The sequence below is a fragment of the Peromyscus eremicus genome, chromosome 11 (assembly GCF_949786415.1).
Source record: "Peromyscus eremicus chromosome 11, PerEre_H2_v1, whole genome shotgun sequence".
NCBI lineage: Eukaryota > Metazoa > Chordata > Mammalia > Rodentia > Cricetidae > Peromyscus > Peromyscus eremicus.
The window spans coordinates 69,651,789-69,672,420 of record NC_081427.1 but is presented as its reverse complement, the minus strand read 5'-3'; the positions used below and the strand labels follow the sequence as shown (position 1 = coordinate 69,672,420).

General features: G+C 39.3%; 1 protein-coding gene across 1 annotated transcript in view; it reads right to left on the bottom strand.

The window, feature by feature from the left end:
• The window catches only part of Adgrv1 (adhesion G protein-coupled receptor V1), a 474,255-nt gene that overhangs the window by 393,535 nt on the left and 60,088 nt on the right, over positions 1–20,632 (bottom strand). The window contains exons 25-34 of the mRNA XM_059276309.1: positions 20,106–20,308; positions 17,412–17,541; positions 15,159–15,239; positions 13,687–13,826; positions 11,157–11,766; positions 7,972–8,187; positions 6,223–6,438; positions 5,148–5,392; positions 3,745–3,926; positions 2,167–2,978 (exon numbers count right to left, since the gene is read on the bottom strand). Of these exons, the coding sequence (XP_059132292.1) occupies positions 2,167–2,978; positions 3,745–3,926; positions 5,148–5,392; positions 6,223–6,438; positions 7,972–8,187; positions 11,157–11,766; positions 13,687–13,826; positions 15,159–15,239; positions 17,412–17,541; positions 20,106–20,308 (2,835 nt within the window). The remainder of the gene's footprint in view (positions 1–2,166; positions 2,979–3,744; positions 3,927–5,147; positions 5,393–6,222; positions 6,439–7,971; positions 8,188–11,156; positions 11,767–13,686; positions 13,827–15,158; positions 15,240–17,411; positions 17,542–20,105; positions 20,309–20,632) is intronic.

Genomic DNA, 20,632 nt, shown 5'->3' with positions numbered 1-20,632 from the left:
GTTCCAAAGAGTCACAGTTCACTCCCTGGTCTTTGTGGGAAACACTGGTCTACCTGGGGAAAGAGTGCTGAGGCCATGTTCAGGAGTTCCCTTAAGGAAACATAACCTCATTCCTCTTGTGCCATTACTGGGAATCATTTTATCCATCCCAATGTCTCTCTTGAAGGCCTCCAGCGCATATGGAACGGCGGTCAAACTGGGCCCCAGAGGAAGGGTAAGTTCCAAGCAAAAGCACCAGCAAGAGCACGGTGACTTTGGGGTGGATAGTTGAGATGGCACCGTCATGTATTAGTTTCCATGTTGCAAGGACTCATGGAGACAACGGAGAAATGTAACAAAAAGCCAGAGTCCAGTGGGGATGCAGTGTTTGACACAGGGTTCTGTTAACAGAGAAAGTGACGGGAGATGTCCTGAAACATGCCTGCTTCTGCTGCTCACGAAGGAGATCAGTTTAGTTCCTGTCCATGTTTAGGAAAGAGGATGAAAAGGATAGATCCCAGGGCATTTCCATCAGTACTTCAGGCCCGAGATTGCCTCAGGAGGGCACATTAGCTTTTGTTTTATTCCTTATGGTTCTGGGCATTGAACCAAGGACCTTGGTTTGAGACAACATATTACCCAACAATCTAAGTTAGCTACAAAATAAAGTCTATTTTGTGCAAAGCTAAAGTTATAATTTAATGTAATAGTAAATTTAAGTCAATGTAATAATAATTTATATAATGGTGCTGCTTTATATGACATGATCATTTATATTTATCTAAGCCATGAGAAAATTTAGTCATAACTTTTTATCTTTACTCATCTTATTACATTTTTGTTGTTCCCTTTCAAACAGGGGAAAATGTCACCAATTACCAGCCTCCCTCCCTCCAGCATGCATTCAAGATTCAGCTACCTGTTTAACCCCCAAACAATTTCATGAGTAATGTTTTCTAGCATTTTATTCTTATTTCATTTTAATTTTTGAGATAGTCTATCTACTGGAGCCCAACATTGCCTCCAACTCAGTACATACTGTAGATGGTAGTAAATCCCGGGCCCTCCTGCTCCTGACTCCATCAGCTGAGGCTAGGATTATACAGGTATATACTGCCATAGTTAGTTTATGGGGTGCTAGGGATCATATCCAGGGCTTCATGAATGCCAGACAAACATTCTACTAACTGAGCTGCATTTCCAGCCAGGTTTATGACATTTTAAAATTGTATTCTCAAACAATGTTTATTAGATATTTTAAGTCTATTACATATATAGTTACTGGTTTCAAAAATGTGTGTGCATTAAAATATAAACAGAGGCAATGAATTGCTCTGAGACATAGAATTGCTAATAATTTAAAACTTATTCAGTATATATTCTGAGGTTCTCATGAGTATGTATAACTTTTTCAAACAGGAAAGGAGAAAAAAAACACTTAAGAACTATGGTATCTCTTACTGTTCAACTCAAGATTTTAAAAAAATATCCTGAATAAAATTACATTTACTATACTGAGTTAAACTAGAAACTTCCCAAATTTTAAGTATCATAAATCAACTAATGCGAAGATCGAGTAAGTAAAGATGATCGACATTTGACTCTGTTGGCTGCATTTGATACATCACTTATGAAAAATTCCATGGCACTCTTGCACTCTTGTACAAGTTTAAGAACACTCTAGCAAATTAATCTATGACAATGATCAGTTTAAAACAAGTACAACTGTCAAACTTCAGACTATTTTTACTTAAAGATTTTCACTGAAGTTCTGTCCTGCTTTACCTAGTGCATTTGAAAATGTTGTATTCTCAGGTAGCACTGCTTCTTCAACACATTTGGTTGTAGGTACACGGCTCGCTCCTGGAACTTTCTTTGTAAAATTAGAACCTGCCTTGTGATTGCTGACGACATATGAAAGCCATTGTCATCATGCATAGAGGGATTACATCCACATATTCCCTAAACATCTTCTTTAAAAATTAAAAGCATACATATCTAGGGCCTGTTAGTCTATGTCTGCTAGGATAATCGTTTGTAAGCTGAATCACTATTGTTTCCAAAACCACATTGCATCTCTATATGAATACGAATACACAGGTAAATAAAATATTTATGAACATTAGCATAATACTGACTCTGATGACTTTACCAAGAAACGCTGAAATCCACTTATCCATGACTCACCTTCTGCAAAAGTAAGAATGTCTCCAGCACCTATAAAATCTAGACCTTCGGTAGCTGTTCCACCAACAACACGCCATTCAACAGTCACCTGCCCCAAGCTGCCTCCTGTCCTGTGGATGACCAGCTCCACGGAGGTTTGTGCCTGCTCCTGGACTTCCACACATAAGCCGTCTTCCGAGGTATTGGGACTAACACTGTAGATAATGAAGATTCCAAAGGCATCGCCGTTCAGTGCTATGACCACTGCTGAAGTATTTGGCTGCCCTATGGTTGGTTGGTTTTTAAAACTGTCTGTGATGTTCATGAGGTGAACTTCAAGGAGAGAAATTAGGAAACTTTCGTCCTTCTCTGGAACATCATCAGGAAGTACAGAAACAGTGAGATTTGCAAACTCATCACCTTCAAGCATCAGGGCCCACTGCCTTGTCAGAGGCTCATAGTCACTACCAGCCACTGCCTGGCCACTAAAAAGAGAGGCCACCCTGGTCATGTTCTTCTTGTAGGTCCAGAAGTCTGAGCTGTTCACAGTTAAGCTGGCCCATGATGTCATCCAAAAGCACTGAGGACCATCAGTCACATTGACAACTGAAAACCCTGAACAAGCATGTTCTTTGAGACACAGAGTGGCACAGGTGTCCTGTGCCTCCTCCAGTGAAGAGACATTCAGCCGAGTCCTCCAGAGGGGGTCGGGCATCCCCTGAGTCGGCGATTCATAGTAGGACAACACATCTTCACCTTCCTCAATGGCAAGAGCCACTACATCAATATCAGAAGTGCTGTAGAACAACAAGAGGCGGCCAAAGCATCCTCCGCTGAGATGTGGGGACAACGGAAAAACAGTTAAGCACTCGCACTACTCCGTGAGCCGCCCATAGAGAAGAACAACAGGGACTGTGGCTTTGAGAAGCTTTCTTGGTAATATTTTAAACACTAGTACTAACACAACCAATTTCTAAATGATGTTTGTCTTTCAACGTTTCATTTTCTAGTGTCAACTATGCTGGCTAGTTTTCAACTAAATAGTGCTTACATTAAATCATGCTATAAAAATATTTTGCAAGGTAGGCAAGTTGTAGACATTTCAGAATTTCCAGACATAATTATAAAACCTTAATTATTAGATTCCACTGAAAAAATACCAATGACAGCAAAATGAAGATACTTAGAGAACTATAACTATTTTGCTACAGGTCCCTAAACCTTCCATGTTCTATTTCTGAAGCAGGTCAGTGAACATTATGCTCCCTACAAAAGAAATGCATGAAAAACAGACCCTAAAAGTCCACCCTTCATGCAACATCTGAGCTTAAAAACAACCTGTATTCAAGTTCTAATTAGAACATACTACATAGTAAAGCAATAGATTTGTGTAACTAGAAAGCAAATGGTGTAAAAACTATCTTTATCTCATTAACAGTACTTCTACTAAATATGATTAAGTCTATCAGTACACATAATCCAACTAACATAATAATGTATGGCATGTTACAATGGAAAAAATAAGAATGTAATTTTTTAGTTACAGCAGGATCCTTCCCCGACCAACACTCCCACAGACACAGCAGCCAACTCATGTACCTTCTCCTGACAGTTATGTTAGCGTAGGAACTTCTTTCCAAAGGCTCATGGACACGGTAAACCGACTGAACAAAGGCTACTGAGCCGTAAGGATCATCATTGGCAGGAATAACAATATTTGCCACTCGATCTAACCCAATTGTACCTCCATTAGATGCACCAGTTAGCTGCACTTGGATAACCTAAAAACATAGTGAAAACTTCCTTAACAGCATCCCAGTTCTGAAATTCAAATATAAATGATTCAGAAAAACATCAAACACATCCTTATAGGAATAAAATACAATGAAATATAAATAACAGCACCCCAGTTCTGAAATCCAAATTTGAATGATTCAGGAAAACATCAAACACACTCATATAAGAACACAATACAATAAAATATAAATGACCCCAAAAAACCTGCCCCAACTATACCCAGAAGCCCACATACAACAAAATACTACACGATCAACTTTTAATAGTAGAGCACAACAATACAAAAGAATTACAGGCTGTTCAAATCACTTAGTATTTGCTTAGATAGTCATGGGAATCATTTTTTAAATCCTGCTTATCATTGTTATAATAGACTTTCATAACCCATGCCTTTCTTATTGAGAAAAACTATTGCATATCCATTTCACTAAGTAAATCTGTTCTGGGTTTCCCCCACCATATCTTAAATAATAATTATCAGCAAAACTTTAAAAAATCATGATGCCATCTAAGTTTCAAAAGAAGGAAAGAAAATATATTACATGTATTAATGCATGATTAATATTTTTAAAGTGAATAATGGCATAATTAGCCAATAAAGTAAATGTTGTAGACTTCATAAGCTGTTAAATGGAACTGTTATTAAAAGGAATATGAGATCTAGATTTTAATAATATTTGAACTTCACAAAATTATCTATGATAATATGTTAGTGATTAATAAAGTTATTCTTATTTGTCATATTGCATGCTCATCATGAGAAATCCCAGGAAAATGGACCTAGCATGCTTGTTATAACAGCAGAAGAACGGCAGGAGTGAATGTAAGGAACATTAAAACTACACTTGGTTGCAACTGGCTCACACTCAGATGGGAACAGGATACAAGTCAGAATTATATGAAACAAATGTCACACAATTATGATATGCATACATACATAATCACTTAGGAAGTGTTTTCTAAAACACACCATACTTGCCCCCACACAAAAACAATCTTAAACTGGCAAGCTGGCCTGTGCAATATGCATTCCTAAATTGTTCCTGCTTCTGTGTTTTGTAAGAAACGCCTTTAGACTAGCGTTCTGTGAAATCCCTACAGAAAGCACGCATTTGTCATCCTCACAGCAGCATTTATCTATTCTAGTCACTACGTAAGACAAGGCACAATGTACAACGTCATTCTATACTAGTTAGTCCTCTCACCTCTTCAATCTCCGGAACGTCGTCAGCCAGGACCTCTAACAACAAGGTTTGAATGGTTTCCCCAGGGGCAAAGGTCACATTACCTGAGACAACTCGCAGGTCGCCAGTAGCAAGTTGTCCATTAATGGTGGCAACCCATTGAACAGTAACATTGCCGAGTGTCCCAGAATTTCGAATTACTGGCAGGCTTACCCTCACTGAGTTAAACTCAGATTCCTCTACAATAAATTTAGTATTCTGAAAACCTGAAGGGCAGACAGAATGATTGTTTTTAGATACAAAGTGAAACTGTGACAAACAAAAGCCAAGCTGGGACCTCTGATAGCAGGCACTCTTCCCTTAGACACCCTGAGCAGGTCTGGCAATGTTCTGCGGTGCAAGGTGAACAGGACTGCTCCTATTTCCCAGTCACCTTGCATTGTGACAAAAGCAGATTGTGGATGTCTGCAGGGGTCAGGTTTTTGCCCAGCATGAGTTGAATATAAACCCAGTGAGTGCTGTAGCTACTGTAGGGACAGCCTGGGCTACAAAAGCAGTTGCTATTTTGCTTCCTGGCTGACATTATGCAGGAGAAGGGGCTCGATTTCACCATTATTTTTTTCTTACTTATACAGAAAGTTAAGCAATCCAAATATGAGTGGAAATTTAATTAATTAATTATTTAAAAGCATTCTATAAAAGCCAAAGTCGGGCATGATAGTCCATGCTTATCATCCCAGCATTAAGGAGGCTAATAAGGAAAGTCTCAAGTTCCAAGACAACCCAGTCATCACAGGTAGCAAGACATTGTCACCCAAAGCTCAGAAAAAAAATTTACGGAACACATCTAGGAGCCAGACATGACACAAATCAAACAGGTTATGACTATCTCTGCGCTTACAGGTGACTGATTTCATTCCCTAGGTAACCACTAACCTATGTCAGGAATCTTATGCATAAGTAATAACACTACACACACATACACGCACGCACGCACGCACGCATGCGCACCTCACTCAAATCTGTCTTAAATTTAAAAAAAGGTCGTTATCAGTGGCTTAGGGGGTAAAAGAAATAAACAAATTAGTCTGATTACCAAACAATCCATAAGGGTCATCAGAAGCTGCTATAGTAATGACCGCCTCCGTTAAAGTCCCCAGTTGGGCGCCTCCCGTTGTCTCATTCAGCAGTTGCACAAGAAACAATTCCTCCAGCTCGGGGTAGATGTCATCAATGATATATATTGGCACCGCTTTACTGGTTTCCCCTTCCAGCAAGACCACATCTGATGAAGCTATACTATAATCTTCACCTGCAAAGACAAAAAGATAAATGTGAAAGCTTACTTCAGAATAAACATTCCACATGCCTTTACCTGTGATGGTAAATGCCAACACTTCCTTTACAACAAGCATTCCATACACCAGGTAAGCACTTTGTCAAACCTCATGGGCATACTTGGAGAGATATTTTTGGAGGATGTTAGCTACATTCATTTGAAAAAGAAAAGTTTTAATTTTCAAACTAGGAAAGTATGCATTTGATAACAAACATCTCCCTGTGTCTTCATGTTCATTCCTTCACTTTCATGAAGATGTGTGTCCACACACACCTAAGTATAACAACATTTTTCTGAGAAATTCATAATGTATGTATAAAAACATATGAAAAGCAAGACAAAGATAAAGTGATGATTCTTTATTTCAAGTTTTTAAAAGATATGTGCAGTGCTGTCAGAACAAAACAGAACTGGAATCCTGGCCTCAGTGGGAAGACACGCTGTAGTCATCCAGATGCTACAGGTGAGCAGCCTCACTGACACAGCTGGGTTAAATCAGCTGCTGAGAACCGCTTGGGGTGGGGAAAGGAGGGAAATCAGCACCTAGAGGCTAATTTATCCCAGCACTCATCACTGCTCCCTGTCACAAAGGAGTCTGCCTAAAGGCAGCCACACATTCCAAAGGGATGCTCACCACATTTTGTGCACACACAAAATGAGCCTGGTGTGTTATTATTCAGGCAATAATAATGTCCAGATGATTTATTTTTAAGCACTAGAGAGGGTCTAATAGGTGCTCTCAGACAAATCACCCTGTATAAGCTGGGATGCCATTCCTAAAAAGGTGGTGGCCTAACTTTTCTATTCAGCAATGACATCATTTTCCTTATACATAAAATCATTAATTCTAAGCACTGTCTTGTCCATGCTCTTCATAAATAAGTGAACAAGGAAGATAATGGGCTCCAGGGGGAAGACGACTGACGAGCCCTGAGAGCTATTTCTCACTCCTTCCTGCGTGTCTCCGCACTTATCTGCACATGACCACCTTTCAGAAACTCTAAGTCATAGGGTCTTAGTTTGTCCTTCCTTAGTTTACACATTTCTTGCTCTTCAGAGCTTCTCAGTTTGCATATACTTTGACTATCAGTTTTCACAAACTCAAAAATTCAGTGTCACAGATATGTAAATCATGCATATTTGTGCCTAAAAAGGCTTAAGTATTGGGAGCCAAGGGTGTAGCTCAGTTGGTAGAATGTTTGCCTACCAAGCACAAGCAGAGGATTTGATTTCCAGCAGTGCATAAACCCAATTTGGTGGTACATGCCTATTCTGTGAACACGATAGGTGAGAATCAGAAGTTCAAGGCCATCTGCACCTACATAGTGAGTTTGAAGATAGCTTTGGCTACATGAAACTCTATCTAAAAAAAATAAAAGTCTGTGTGCATGTGTGTATGTGTGTGTGCACTTTCTTCTCTTTTTCTAACTCGTCTTTGAGATGCTGTTGCTCACAGACATATGCCACTCTGACACACGCCAGTGCCCCTTCCATGTCTTTCCTTACCAGCAGCTGCAGTCATTGGCACAGCTTTAAACTTAACAGAGACATCTGCAAATGCTCCTCCCGTTCGAGTCACGTTGATAATGGGACCAACATGATTTTCTGCTACACGGACACTTGGTGCCGACAGCTGCACTGTTCCGAACGCATCATCATTGGCAACAATAATGAGATGGGCCACGGTTTCTACCTTAGGCCCAAGGCGTGGGGAATGCGGGACTGGAAGACAGAATGCAAAGCAGCCAATTTCTAAGACCCGACTAACAGCCATCAAGAACTTAACAGAATTCTCATTCTTTCTTCTATTTATGGTTTTAAATGTATAAATATGTATACCTGTCAGCCTTAATCCAGGCAATGGAAATACAAAAATAAAGTTAATAGGAAATCTCTGCTCTCTTTTAATTAACACATATTCTAGGGATTAAAAACATTATCAAAGGAACAGTTAGACTATAAGAATATTTTAATAAACATTAGACATTGATGATCCAAGTGTAATTAATCATCAACTTATGTAACATTGATTGGATTCTAAGAGCCTACAGAATTACACTATCTCAATTAGGTCTCTGCTGTGCCATTGCTAAAACAGAATTCCAACACAAAATTGAGCAGGAAACTACTAGACCCCAGAGCCTTAATCCAGCTACAGCCAGCCTTCCCCTGTCTGTGTGGCAGACGCTGGAACTCATTCCCCATCACTCTGCACTTGGATGCCTGTTCTCCAACCATCTTTTCTCCCTTCGCTTGCTTCTCCTAGCACTCAGTAATCACTGTGCTGATCGCTTCTTTGAAACAAACTTTCTAAGCTTCCACATAAGAATATGCACTATTTATCTTTCTGTACATGGCTTATGTCACTTATAGTAACATCCTTCAATTCCATCTATTTTGTCCAAAGCACAATTTCATTCTTTACGCAATTAATAATATCTTTATGCAAATAATAATATGTGCGCCCTTTTTTCCTATCCACCTGCTGATATATTTGAATTGCATATATGCCTTAGTAGGGTTACTATTGTTAAGATGAAACACCATGACCAAAAACAACTTGGGGAGGTTTATTTGACCTACATATCCTGAGTCACAGTTCATTGAGGGAAGCTAAAGCAGGAACTCAAACTAGGTGGGAACCTGGAGGCAGGAGCTGACGCAGAAGCCATGGAGGAGTTCTCTTTATAGGCTTGCTCCTCATGGCTTGCTCAGTTTGATTTCTTATAGAACCCAGGACCACCAGCCCAGCGATGGCACCACTCACAATGGGCTGGGCCCTCATCATTAATTACTAATTAAGAAAATGCACTATAGCCAGATCTTATGGAGGCATTTTCTTAGTTGAGGTTCTTTTCTCTCAGATGTCTCTGGCTTGTGTCAACTTGACAGAAAACTAGCCAGCACAATATATTTGATACATTTGTATATATAACTGACATATTTGGATTGCATGAATACATGCATATACACAGACACGTACACACATTTCTACAGATAAGGACCAAGGAGTTAATGAAATTACCTAAGACCTTATATTAGTACCTATCAGACATAACTAAGAAACATACTATACTTACTTCCTTCTCAAAGGTAAAATTCTCAGCAAGCCATGTGTAATACCTAAAGTTATCCACAAGTGGGCACCCTATTCTGAAGTCTTCTTACACTGCTCACATCCACAAAAACGGGATGACTACATTCATAGTGAAAACTTGCCAGACCTTACATTGGTTTTTGTCTATTAAAATCTGAGTCTGTCTCTCCCTTCTGTCCCTCCCCCTCTCAATTCTGCACTTACTTGTCTACTCTTTAGCCTACATAACAACTGTTCTGTATTTTTCCATAAAAGGTGTGCTGACTGTTTTTCCCATCCCAACAGGGCAAAGGTTCTCAGCATATGCCATTCTACCAATAAGCTCCATTACTGAATGCTTAAAATACAGCAGACACTGTATTACTCTTTACATATATTACCACATGTAATCCTCCCATATATATTATAAATAAAGAAATTACTTACTTTTCTATTATCTCCTAATTATACAAGGAAAATAGGGCTTTCAAAGATCATGTCCAACAACTTATTATTACACATTGGAACAAAGTTATCCGACTTCAACACATCTCCAAGCCACTGTTACATGTGGTCATCCAAAGGGTTTTATTTCAATCTCAATACACTATGAACTGCTTGAAAAACAGTATGTGCTTTATAATTCTTAGTTAATAAGTTAAATAAGAATTATTTAGCTTTAACTTCTTTGCTGTTATAGCTGATCCTAAATCTATCTTAAAAGAAGAGCAGAGGTGATTCATGAAAAAATTTAACCTGAATATTTAATGTTAGCCTCTGTAAATTTCCTTCTGTAACCCTGACCTATAATTAGTAAGACTCTTGTTCACCTTGTACAGTATTTACCCAGGTAAGGTGAGCACACTTACTGATAAGAGTTCTTAATTCATAAGGCAGCGTATTAGAACATGCAGATCTTGGAACCTTACATCCTATCCCTTGTAATTCCACAAATTCTCGGTTCTTATGGTCGCACAGCCCTTTGCCCTCACCTTACACACATTTGCTGATTAGGAAATCGGTCAGAAGTGTGCCAGTGTGAAAGAAGCTCCCAGTGTGGCCACACATATGGGCTTTTCAGACTCATTGCAGAATAGTTTGAAGCAACAAAAGAATATGAGGGTCAGTTACCTAATCATTACACAGAAGTTCTTACAATGTACTTTGGGGACATGACTGTTTTTTTACAGTTTGATTTCTAAGGAAAAATACATGTCCCATTTCCAGTTGTCTTAACGAAAACCTTTACAAGTACTGCTTTCAAAGACAGCACTTGGAGCTAAGGAGATAGCCCAATGGTTAGAGCACTTGCGTTGCTCTTGCAGAAGACTTGAATTCGGTTCTGAGCACCCCCACTGGGCAGCTCACAACCACCTGTAACTAAATTCCAGGGGATGTGATGCCCCATTCTGGCCTCCTTGGGTATCTGAACACATGTGGTACACATGCACACACTCAGGCATGCACACACAAACACATAAATAAAGAAAATTGTTTAAAGGTAGCTTTACTTACCTTTGATCTTACCTTTCCTGTAGAATTTTCTGCTATACAAAACTGCTTTTCATTTTCATAGTCTTATCCCTAATAATAATAACACACTAATGATACTTACTTGGGCGAGTCTGCACTCTCTCTACTAAAGTAGAATTGACTAGTTCAATGAACACAGATTCTGACCGTTCTGGTTCATCATCATCCAGGATTGAAATAGTTATTGTTGCCTCAGTCTGATTAGCTCTAAAAAGAGCCAATCCGGATGCTGATATATAGTCTCCTCCTTGACTTGCTCTAGCTAAGTTAGGTGGAAAATAAGGTGGTTTTTCCATATCGTCTATAGTTGCATATGAGATTACAACTTCTCCCAGGAGGCCTTTCAACCTTATTATAGATAATGTGACATTGTGGGTTGCTTCTTCAACACTGATAGGTCTAGTTTTGTTAGAAAAAATGAACACCCCATAAGGATCGTCACTAGCCAAAATTGTCAATGTGGCATTAGTTAGGACTCCCAACGAGCCACTGGAGACGCTGAGGAGGGACACGGTGAGTGCCTTGTCTAGCTCTGGCTCTTCATCTGGCAAGATCTCCACAGTGATGCCGGCAGTCCTCTGCCCAATCTCAAACGTGATGTTGCCAGAGGTGACCGCAAGATCCCCATCAGGGTCAGAGTCTATGTTCCAGTGCAAAGTCACATGGGACAGAGCTCCCTGAGTCCGGGTAACCTAGGAAATATTTAAGAATTAAAAAAGAAGCTGGAAGACTGACTTAAGAATTTTGTTTAAGTACATGATAGTGCCAAAATGAATTTTAAGTTTTCATTAACTTGTTTCTTAACGTTTATTTTCATTTTCTAAGTTCTCAAGGCTATGCGATCATTGAAGGTAGGAGCCAAACGCTACCTTTCCCTGAACTCCTCAGGGCACCTTCCGTGAGGAGGGTGTGTAAAAGTGACTATGGCAGAAGACCACAGACTAGACACACAATGTTCAACTTCCAAGTAAATCACAGCTGCTATCATCTGTGAATTTATCATCCAGTGAAGCTAATGTGGCTGACTGTGTGCCATGTTTATGTGCACACACGGGATATTCTCTACACTGATATTCTCTACACTGACTGAAAAAGATGGAGCCTCCTCTGTAATCAGTGACATTTTTTAGAAAAGTTACTTTCAATGTATTTGACCCAAAGTACAACAAAGTGCATTTAGAAGAAATGTTTCAATATATAAGAATGGAAACTTAAAACTGTCCCAAAGAAACCCTAACTTGTTAGTCCTAATAACAATTTCATTTTTATTTAAAATATCATTTTCAACTCAAAATAAAATGAGGCAATAATTTCATCAAAGTATGATCCTTTTTCATATTTTTGGTCCTAAGTAATAATTATTCTTTCTAAAGTTATTCAATTAATTTCATAGCAGATTTATACAATTATTCCACACAGACAAAAAAGATCTGTCACTAAGAGTATAGAAGGATGTATTTGCACATCTTTCTTCATCATTACATGAAAAGTGGGGGAGCTGAATGAGCTGTGAGCTCTGTTGAGTTAGTTAGTGATATAATCCTTCTCAGTCTCTGTAGAACTCAGAAGGCCAGGCACAAAACTAAACATTATTAGTGGTCATTTTACTATGCACAAATCTTTGGGATTTCCTTTTCTTCTATATGAGGTGGCATAGGACCACATGGCCACACAATTCACTCACAGATATAAATCACTTCCTTCTCAACACCCACACCCCCAATCATGGCTTTTATGAAGGTAAGTAATCCTCGGCTCCTAAAGTGACTGATGAATCAAGTCCTTTGCCAACTCAGGTTGGATATACACCACGAACAAAAATTCTTTTAAAAATAACTTCCCCTTCATTTGTTTGTTTGCTTGTTTGTTGGGGGGTGCCAAGGTGAGGGTATAGAGGACAGGGGATGTCTCTGATGGGTCATTTCTTTCCTACCCTGGTGCCCAGTGTGAACTCAGGGTATCAGGCTTCAGAGCCTTTAACTGCTGAGTCGTCTAGCTCACCAGGGCCCAGAAGCAACTTTTTTCTTGTGCTAAGATGCTGAGATTTTGAAGCATTTGTTGCCACGGTCTATCTGAACTAATGCAGAAATCTATGCGACAGAATTATAGCAAAGGTCCATCATGAAGGGTAATGACCTAAAAGCCTCAGGTGGACTGAGAAGCTCTGGCATACCAAACCCACCAGTATTTACCTCTCCCGACAGGGGAGCAGACCAGAAGATGGGCTCTTCCATCCCCAAGTTTCCCTTTCCCTCCCTATAAAACTCCAAGAGCCCCACGCCACACGCTCATAGTCTCTGTTGTTCTGATTAAAGAAGAATTCTGCCTCCTGAGATGCCTGTGTGCTTTCTTTTGTTTCCAATTTGCCTCCGTCAATCCAAGTATAATACATCATATTCTCTAAAAGGTAAGGAGCCCTCAAAATAACAAAATGAATTTACATGTAAATGCAACCACACACTAATGCCAAATCACTGACTAGCAATCTGCACTCCTATTAACTATAAGCTCGCTCTTAACCACCTACACAGAAAAAAAAAGGAAAGGAAAAGCATGCCTTATTAGTACACTACATCATTTTAAGATTAGGAGGTGTCTTGGAAAGTACTCACATTCAATACTACAGTACTGAACCCATCCTCTGGTTCAGTTCCACTGACGAAGAGCGACTCAGGGCTGAATTCAAACACCCCATGAGCATGGTCGGAGGCAGCGATTGTCACCAGAATCTGGGAAGCCGCTCCTAGACTGGCTGTAGGAACAAATTCCCACAAACAGAAAGAAAATATTAATCACCATTTTACAAACCACCATAAAAGCCAATGAAGAACTACTTGGAAAAAATGTAAGGCTTTTCGTTCATGAAGTGCATTCTCATTGGCTTTAGGAAGAAAGGTGACACAAATGGCGGCCACACATCTTTGTGCTTTTATGACCCTTCTCTGCTTTGGCAACAAGTGCTGCCTGAGCACTTGGAGATGAACAGGGAAAATTTGTTCTTCCTTTTCTTTCTCCGTGAAAGAACATTCTCCCATACAAAGATCTCCCACGGCTCTGCTGACCTCCGAAGAACACGGGCCAACACAGCCCTTACCTCACTGACACAGCAGTTTCCCTGGGATTTTATTGCATCCAAATGCAGAGTCTTGGCTTTCTAATGGGCATTAACCCTAAGTCTACTCTTCCATCATGTTATTATAGATTAGTTTCCTTAGATCCCAAATGATCCATGCCTATATCGGAAAGGATTCTAAAGACTAAAGGCTCATTCAATGTGTGTGGGTTTTTTTTTTATCATTATTAATGCCTGCAGACAAGAAAATGTACAATCCTAAAAGCAACAGTCACAGACATGGCGTGATATACTAATAGGTGTTAGAACTGAAGGGGGTAACGTGAGTCGTGTGCACTCTGGGACCAACATGCAAAAGTTGGCATTAGGAAAGAGAGCCTTTGAGGGTTAGAAGTGTGATCCTTCACCAGGAAGCTATTCTAAATATGCTCTGCATATATGATAAAAAAAAACTAGGGTAAAAGGCCGGAGGACCTTTGTACATGAATCTATGTATATGAATTGTACGTGAATTCAAAACAAACCTCTGTATAATGGTAATTAACTAGGAACTTATTTTCCCTTTATATCTGATTTTTCTCATTTATTTTGATCAAATGATATGTATAAAGACTCATGCTCCTTATTGTACAGAAAATAAGTGGGATGGATTTAACTTGAAAATACAAATGTTCCATTGGTCAGTTTATAGGCATTCAAAGCCATGTAAAGCGTTTTCAACAATGATTTGTTTTTAATGGCATTCAAGCAAAGTTTCTCTCCATTCAGAATCAGCAAACCATGGCAGGTCCATGTGGTGAGGAGTGCTTGGCCATCAGAAACAGACAAGAATGTGTTTCTGTCTCTGTGACGGAGAGAAAATACTTCATAAAGCTGCCGTGGTGGTTAAGGAGTTAAAACACAAAGGATCATCTAGTTACCAAAGATGACAGTAAGTGATTAGTATTGTTGCCTCTGAAATGAGAAGCTATAATAAAAATACTAGTAAGGGACCTCGGGACAGCTGCTTACCGTGTGCACGAACAGGCGAGAAGAAGAAATCCGCGTCTCCTTCTCCACTACCACTGCCTTCCACCCTAAAGAGTTCAGGCACTTCACAAGAGACACACAGAGACAGCCACACAACACACAGCAACACAAGGAGAAAATTAAGAGCACTTAAAACGTACCAAGTAAAGAAGAAAATGCAGTAACAACCACGCAAGGATGCACACTCTTCCATAGACAACAGGTCATTTTGAATGATGATATGGAGTATCATGTACAAAATTGCTAAATCTTTCTAGTTTGGGGGAAAATTCCAAGTAAATAGTAACTAATATTTTCCATGTCCAATAATGTAAATAATTTTATCTGGAAATTTTCACCCTTTACAGTAATTTTAATCCATAGCATTTTAAATTTTTTGATAATATTTGTGTATATAATCATATATTTAGACTTACAAGCCAGTGAAGGTCACCTTGTCAATCACGATCAATTCAAAACTAGGGAAATGTATCTATCATTTCAAACCCCACCACATTTACCATTCTCAAACTTAATTGCCCATTTGACACTGACATTGTGGGAAAAGTCCTAGATCATCAGTTGAAAAATTCAATTTTAACCCTGTCTATAAGGGATACCAGTTGTAAATGGTCAACAAAACACTTCACTTCCTTGGTGTCTCAACTTTCTCACCTGCAAAAGGTGCTATGTTTTACAGAAATCTTACAAAGCTTACAAACATAATTAAAATAATACTGTAAAATATATAATGCCAGGGGAATATCGGAGAACTATAACAAAGTATTTACACTTTGATATCTAATCCATCTTCTACTCCAACCATGATTTTTTAAAATATTTACAAAGAAAGTCAGGGCAGTGATGACTGAAATGAAAAGGCAGAGCAAGGAAAGCAAGCCACATCGAATATCCTTGATGGACAGGCCCAGGTTAAGGTCTGCCTTGGTTTTTGTCCTTCCCCCAATAGAGACTGGAATGTGCCAGGCATGAGAATTTATAGCACACCCATGACCTAAAGTCATCTCAGAGACAGAACGGATTGCCAGCAACTCTACAGTTCATAACTGCTCCAACACTGTCTAGAATTCATATGAAAGAAATGTAAAGTTCAATGCCATAAACACCTTGGTTAGTATCAAACAGCTATTAAGGTCATGGTTAGCATTCCCAATCAACTTTAGAAGCCAAACGGTATGGCACAAGGAGTGTTCTCTTAACCCACAAAGAATTCAGCTCTGCAAACTGATCCACTTGTTACACAGTCCCTAACAATAAATATAGAGGAACATCAGTGTCTAGACTATTTTTCCTCTTACCTTCAACTCACTACTGAAAATTTAGTTTACCTATCACTACTTCTTACTAGGAAACTACAAATGAGAATCTACCACCAGTTAGAATACAACTGCCTAGTCTAAATGTCTGAGGAATGTTTCTACATAAACTCTTAAGTATCACTATGATGATAAATATCTCAGTTACATTTGGTGATCAAGGAATGGGATGCAGTTCAGTGCTGAATCACTTCTCTGATATGCACAGGGCCTTGGGATTAATCCCAGAACTGCAAAATTTTGATGATTTTTTTAAAGAAAGAGTCTCCCTCTGCCCTGGGGGGCCTGGAACCCAAACTCACAGAGATCCATCTGTCTATGCCTCCAAAGTGCTGGGATTAAAGGTATGGGACGTCATACTTGGCCCTTGATTTGTTATTAACCAATACTAGTAGCAGTCACTGACATTTTCTCTCTCTAGTGCCTACATAGTCATTGAGTTAAGTGATGTAAACAGTGACTTCAAATAGTACATGTTAATCTTTTCATTAATGAAACTGTTGGCATGAGAAGCTGATGTGGCAATGTGAAGGTGAACAGTTTCACTTTACAACAGAAAATGTTGTCAATGCATTGAGTTTAAACTTCAAAGACCTTTGGTAAACAGTTTTCTGATCATTAGAATTAATAATCAGATATTTCAGGCCTGTCATCCCTATATTATCTCTCTGGACTGCTCTGATAGATGCCTGCATTCTATCTGCAGACAGCGCTAGTGGACCCATTAAGAAAATGCACAAAGCAGGTCTATAATAGCCTTACAGTTTGGGGGTTAGTAAAGGAGAATGGCAGCAGCCATTTGGCACTGGGTGAAGCTGTTCTGTGAGTGATGAAAAGGAAGCCATACACTGGCACTGCTTAATGGCATCGTGGTTGGCGGACAGGCAAATATTTGTTATTTATGTGTTACCGGTCTTACCTCCTCCACCCGAGTTTAACAACTCAACTTTAAAAGATTTTTCCAGTTCCGGGATGGAATTATCAGTGATGTTGACAAAAATATATTTATATCTTTCTCCTGGTTGAAATTCTACTGTGCCAGCAGTACTCTGAAACACAAATGAGATTTGTCCATCACACTACAATTATTCTTTGTGCAAAATTGCAAAATGAAAATGCTTACTGTATACCAAACTGTCAAACCTCTAAGGGTCTGACTGAGCTTGTCTGTGCAGACCACGTCTTCTCTCACCACATCTAGCCGTCCGCACCACAGAGAACATGGCATTCGTGAAGTTCCTTCCCAACACCGACTGCCTACACCGTTACCCTATTACCAGTGTCCTCCTGCTTCAGCTACATTGTTCCTCCTAAACTTCAGAATTCAGCATAAAGCTCTGATTGTCCAGCCTATTTCACAGCCACCCCTCACAGATCACAAGCCCTGCCACTTTCTAAACGTATACTTCAATAGATAACCAGTCACGTAACTCATTCTTTTTTGTTTTGTTTTAAAGATTTGTTTATTTATTATGTATAGTCTTCTATCTGCATGTACCCCTGCCCGCCAGAAGAGGGCACCAGATCTCTTTACAGATGGTTGTGAGCCATCATGTGGTTGCTGGGAACTGAACCCAGGAGCTCTGGAAGAACAGCCAGTGCTCTTAACCACTGAGCTATCTCTCCAGCCCACGTAACTCATTCTTGTCGGCAACTGGTAGCCGCTGGGAAAGGGAGAGTCAGTTTACCTTGGACGTGGCCCTGATGAGCTGTCCATGTTTCAGAGGATGGGCCTACACTTATGCACATGCTTGCAGCACTAAATGGACTCAGTGGGTTAAAAAAATGATAGGAAGTTGGGAGAGAAAAATGTGGAGGTGATTCAGGTTAGCCAGGAGAGAGCCAGGGTATATTTGATCAAACACATTATACTCATATTTGAAATTCTGAAACAAACGAACAATGAAAACACAGAACTCCAAGCAGCTGAATGGAAAGACTTAGGAGGTGGATATTACTTGCTACTTGGTTAGTAGAATTAGGAATAATCATAACAACAATAATCATTGAGAACAATAATATTTAAAATTCAGCTGTTTCTTCTCCATACATGATCCCTCCTGGCATCTTTCCTCACGTATGTATTTTAAATTTATTTTTGATAGCAAAGACTATCATAAGAAGTAATGAAGGCAAACATTATCAAGTTATCAGTGCTAAGTAAATAAGTAGTTAAAAGTGATGTTGTCACAACCAGAACTTCAACGCCCTCTGAAAATACTCAGCTATGTCTCCATGGACACACTTCCTATCTGTCACAAAGGACTGCACAGGTTTCCTGTTTTGTTTCATTTATTATGGAAAGTGATAATGAAATTGGAAATTGTGGTTATTTCAGCTACTCAGAAACTAAAGATTGTTAACATGAGCACCCAAGTATTACTTTAAGAAAATGCAGAGAACATTTTAAACCGAGAAGGCTCACATTGTGGAATATGTTATACACCATCCTCATTAAAGATGCAATATGTGCTGGAGAAAAAAATTCATTTCCTAAAAAGAGTTTTTGGAAGACTAAATCTGTGAATACATAGTTAACTGGACTAGAGCTGAAATTAATGAAATTCATTTAGCCAAGACTTCTATGGCTCAGGAGGAAGAGTAGATATGAATTACTATGCAAGAGGAAGGTGAGGAACAGGAAACTAACACTGAAAGCTTAAAAAAAAGAATTATCTGGGAAATGATAAATATTGAAGTATGCATTATCTTTTTTGAGAAGGATTCCCAAGAAAAAATTCTAACTATGTTCTTACTCAAAATACTGTTGTTAACCCTGCAAACAGGTAATGGTAATTGACTGTTACTACATATGTGCCATGCACAGTGTACAATATACAAACTGATGTCATTCATCTCCAGAGTAACCTGCGCAATGAAGACATCATGACTTCATAGATGAAGAAATTAAGAGTAGGAAACATGAGTCTCCACCATACACATGTAGAGGTCAAGCCAAACCCTGGTTCTGTCCATTTCTAGATCCTTAGTTTCATACTAAAGTGCCATATTGCTTCTCCTTTGGGGAAAAAAAATGATAAAATTAAAAAAATGCACATATAATATCTTTGTAATTTTGATTTTATCTCATGGACCTTCTTAGAGAGTTTGAAATAGTTAAGAATTATCTTTTAATGCACCCAACCAAAAGCTATGCCATTATAACACACTCCACATGGAAACTTGGAAGGAGTGTGGCACACCGTACGGAAGCTACCTCAGTGTCATGGTCCATCGCAATCAACTGTCAACTTAGACAAACTGAAAAGCTCCTAAGACAACCAGTGAGCTTTCTCTTGTTTGATGGGTTCCTTATGCAATGCAAGACACTTCCAACCCTCCATGAGGGCTGTGTTCAGATTCAATGGACAAATACAGCTTCAAAAAGCATGGTGATAGGCTGAAGAAAGGTCTCAGTAGTTAAGAGCACTTGCTCATCCTGAGGATCCACATGTTGGCTCTCAACTATCTGTAACTCTGGTTTCAGGGGATCCAAGGTGCTCTTCTGGCCTTGATGGGGATGGCATAAACATGGTGCACAGACACACATGCATGCAAAACAGCCGTACACATAAAATAAAATAAAAAAAATCAAAGTCTTAGTGGTATATACCTGGTAGTCTTCCGGACTAAATGCTGTCAAGGACACTGTTCTAAATTCCACAGAAACCCTGCCAAGGAGTCCTTGTGCGCGAACGATCAGCAAACGGACCTCTCCATCCTCCTCCTGCACGGTGACGTGTGGTACCTGACTGGCAGGCAGACTCACTGCATCTTCAGGCTGAGGAGGCAGCCCTGTGGAGAACTGCAGCAAGCCTAAGAGACAAAGTCATTGGGTTCTTAGTCAGCTGTGGAGGAATTTCTTACTCAGCTGAAGCAACCTCGTGTAATCATTTCTATCATCGGGATAAAATCCTGAGGAGCTTCACCTAAAACGTGTTTTCAGAGTTAACTAACACACTTTTGATGCCAAATATTTTTCTTATAACTTTTAAAAATTATTTCTTTTATTTTTAAGCTTATAGTATAATTACATCACTTTCCCCTTCCCCTTCCTCCATCCAAAGCCTCCCATATATACAGCCTTGCTGTTTTTCAAACTCATGGCCTCTTTTTTCATTAAATGTTATGTACAGACAT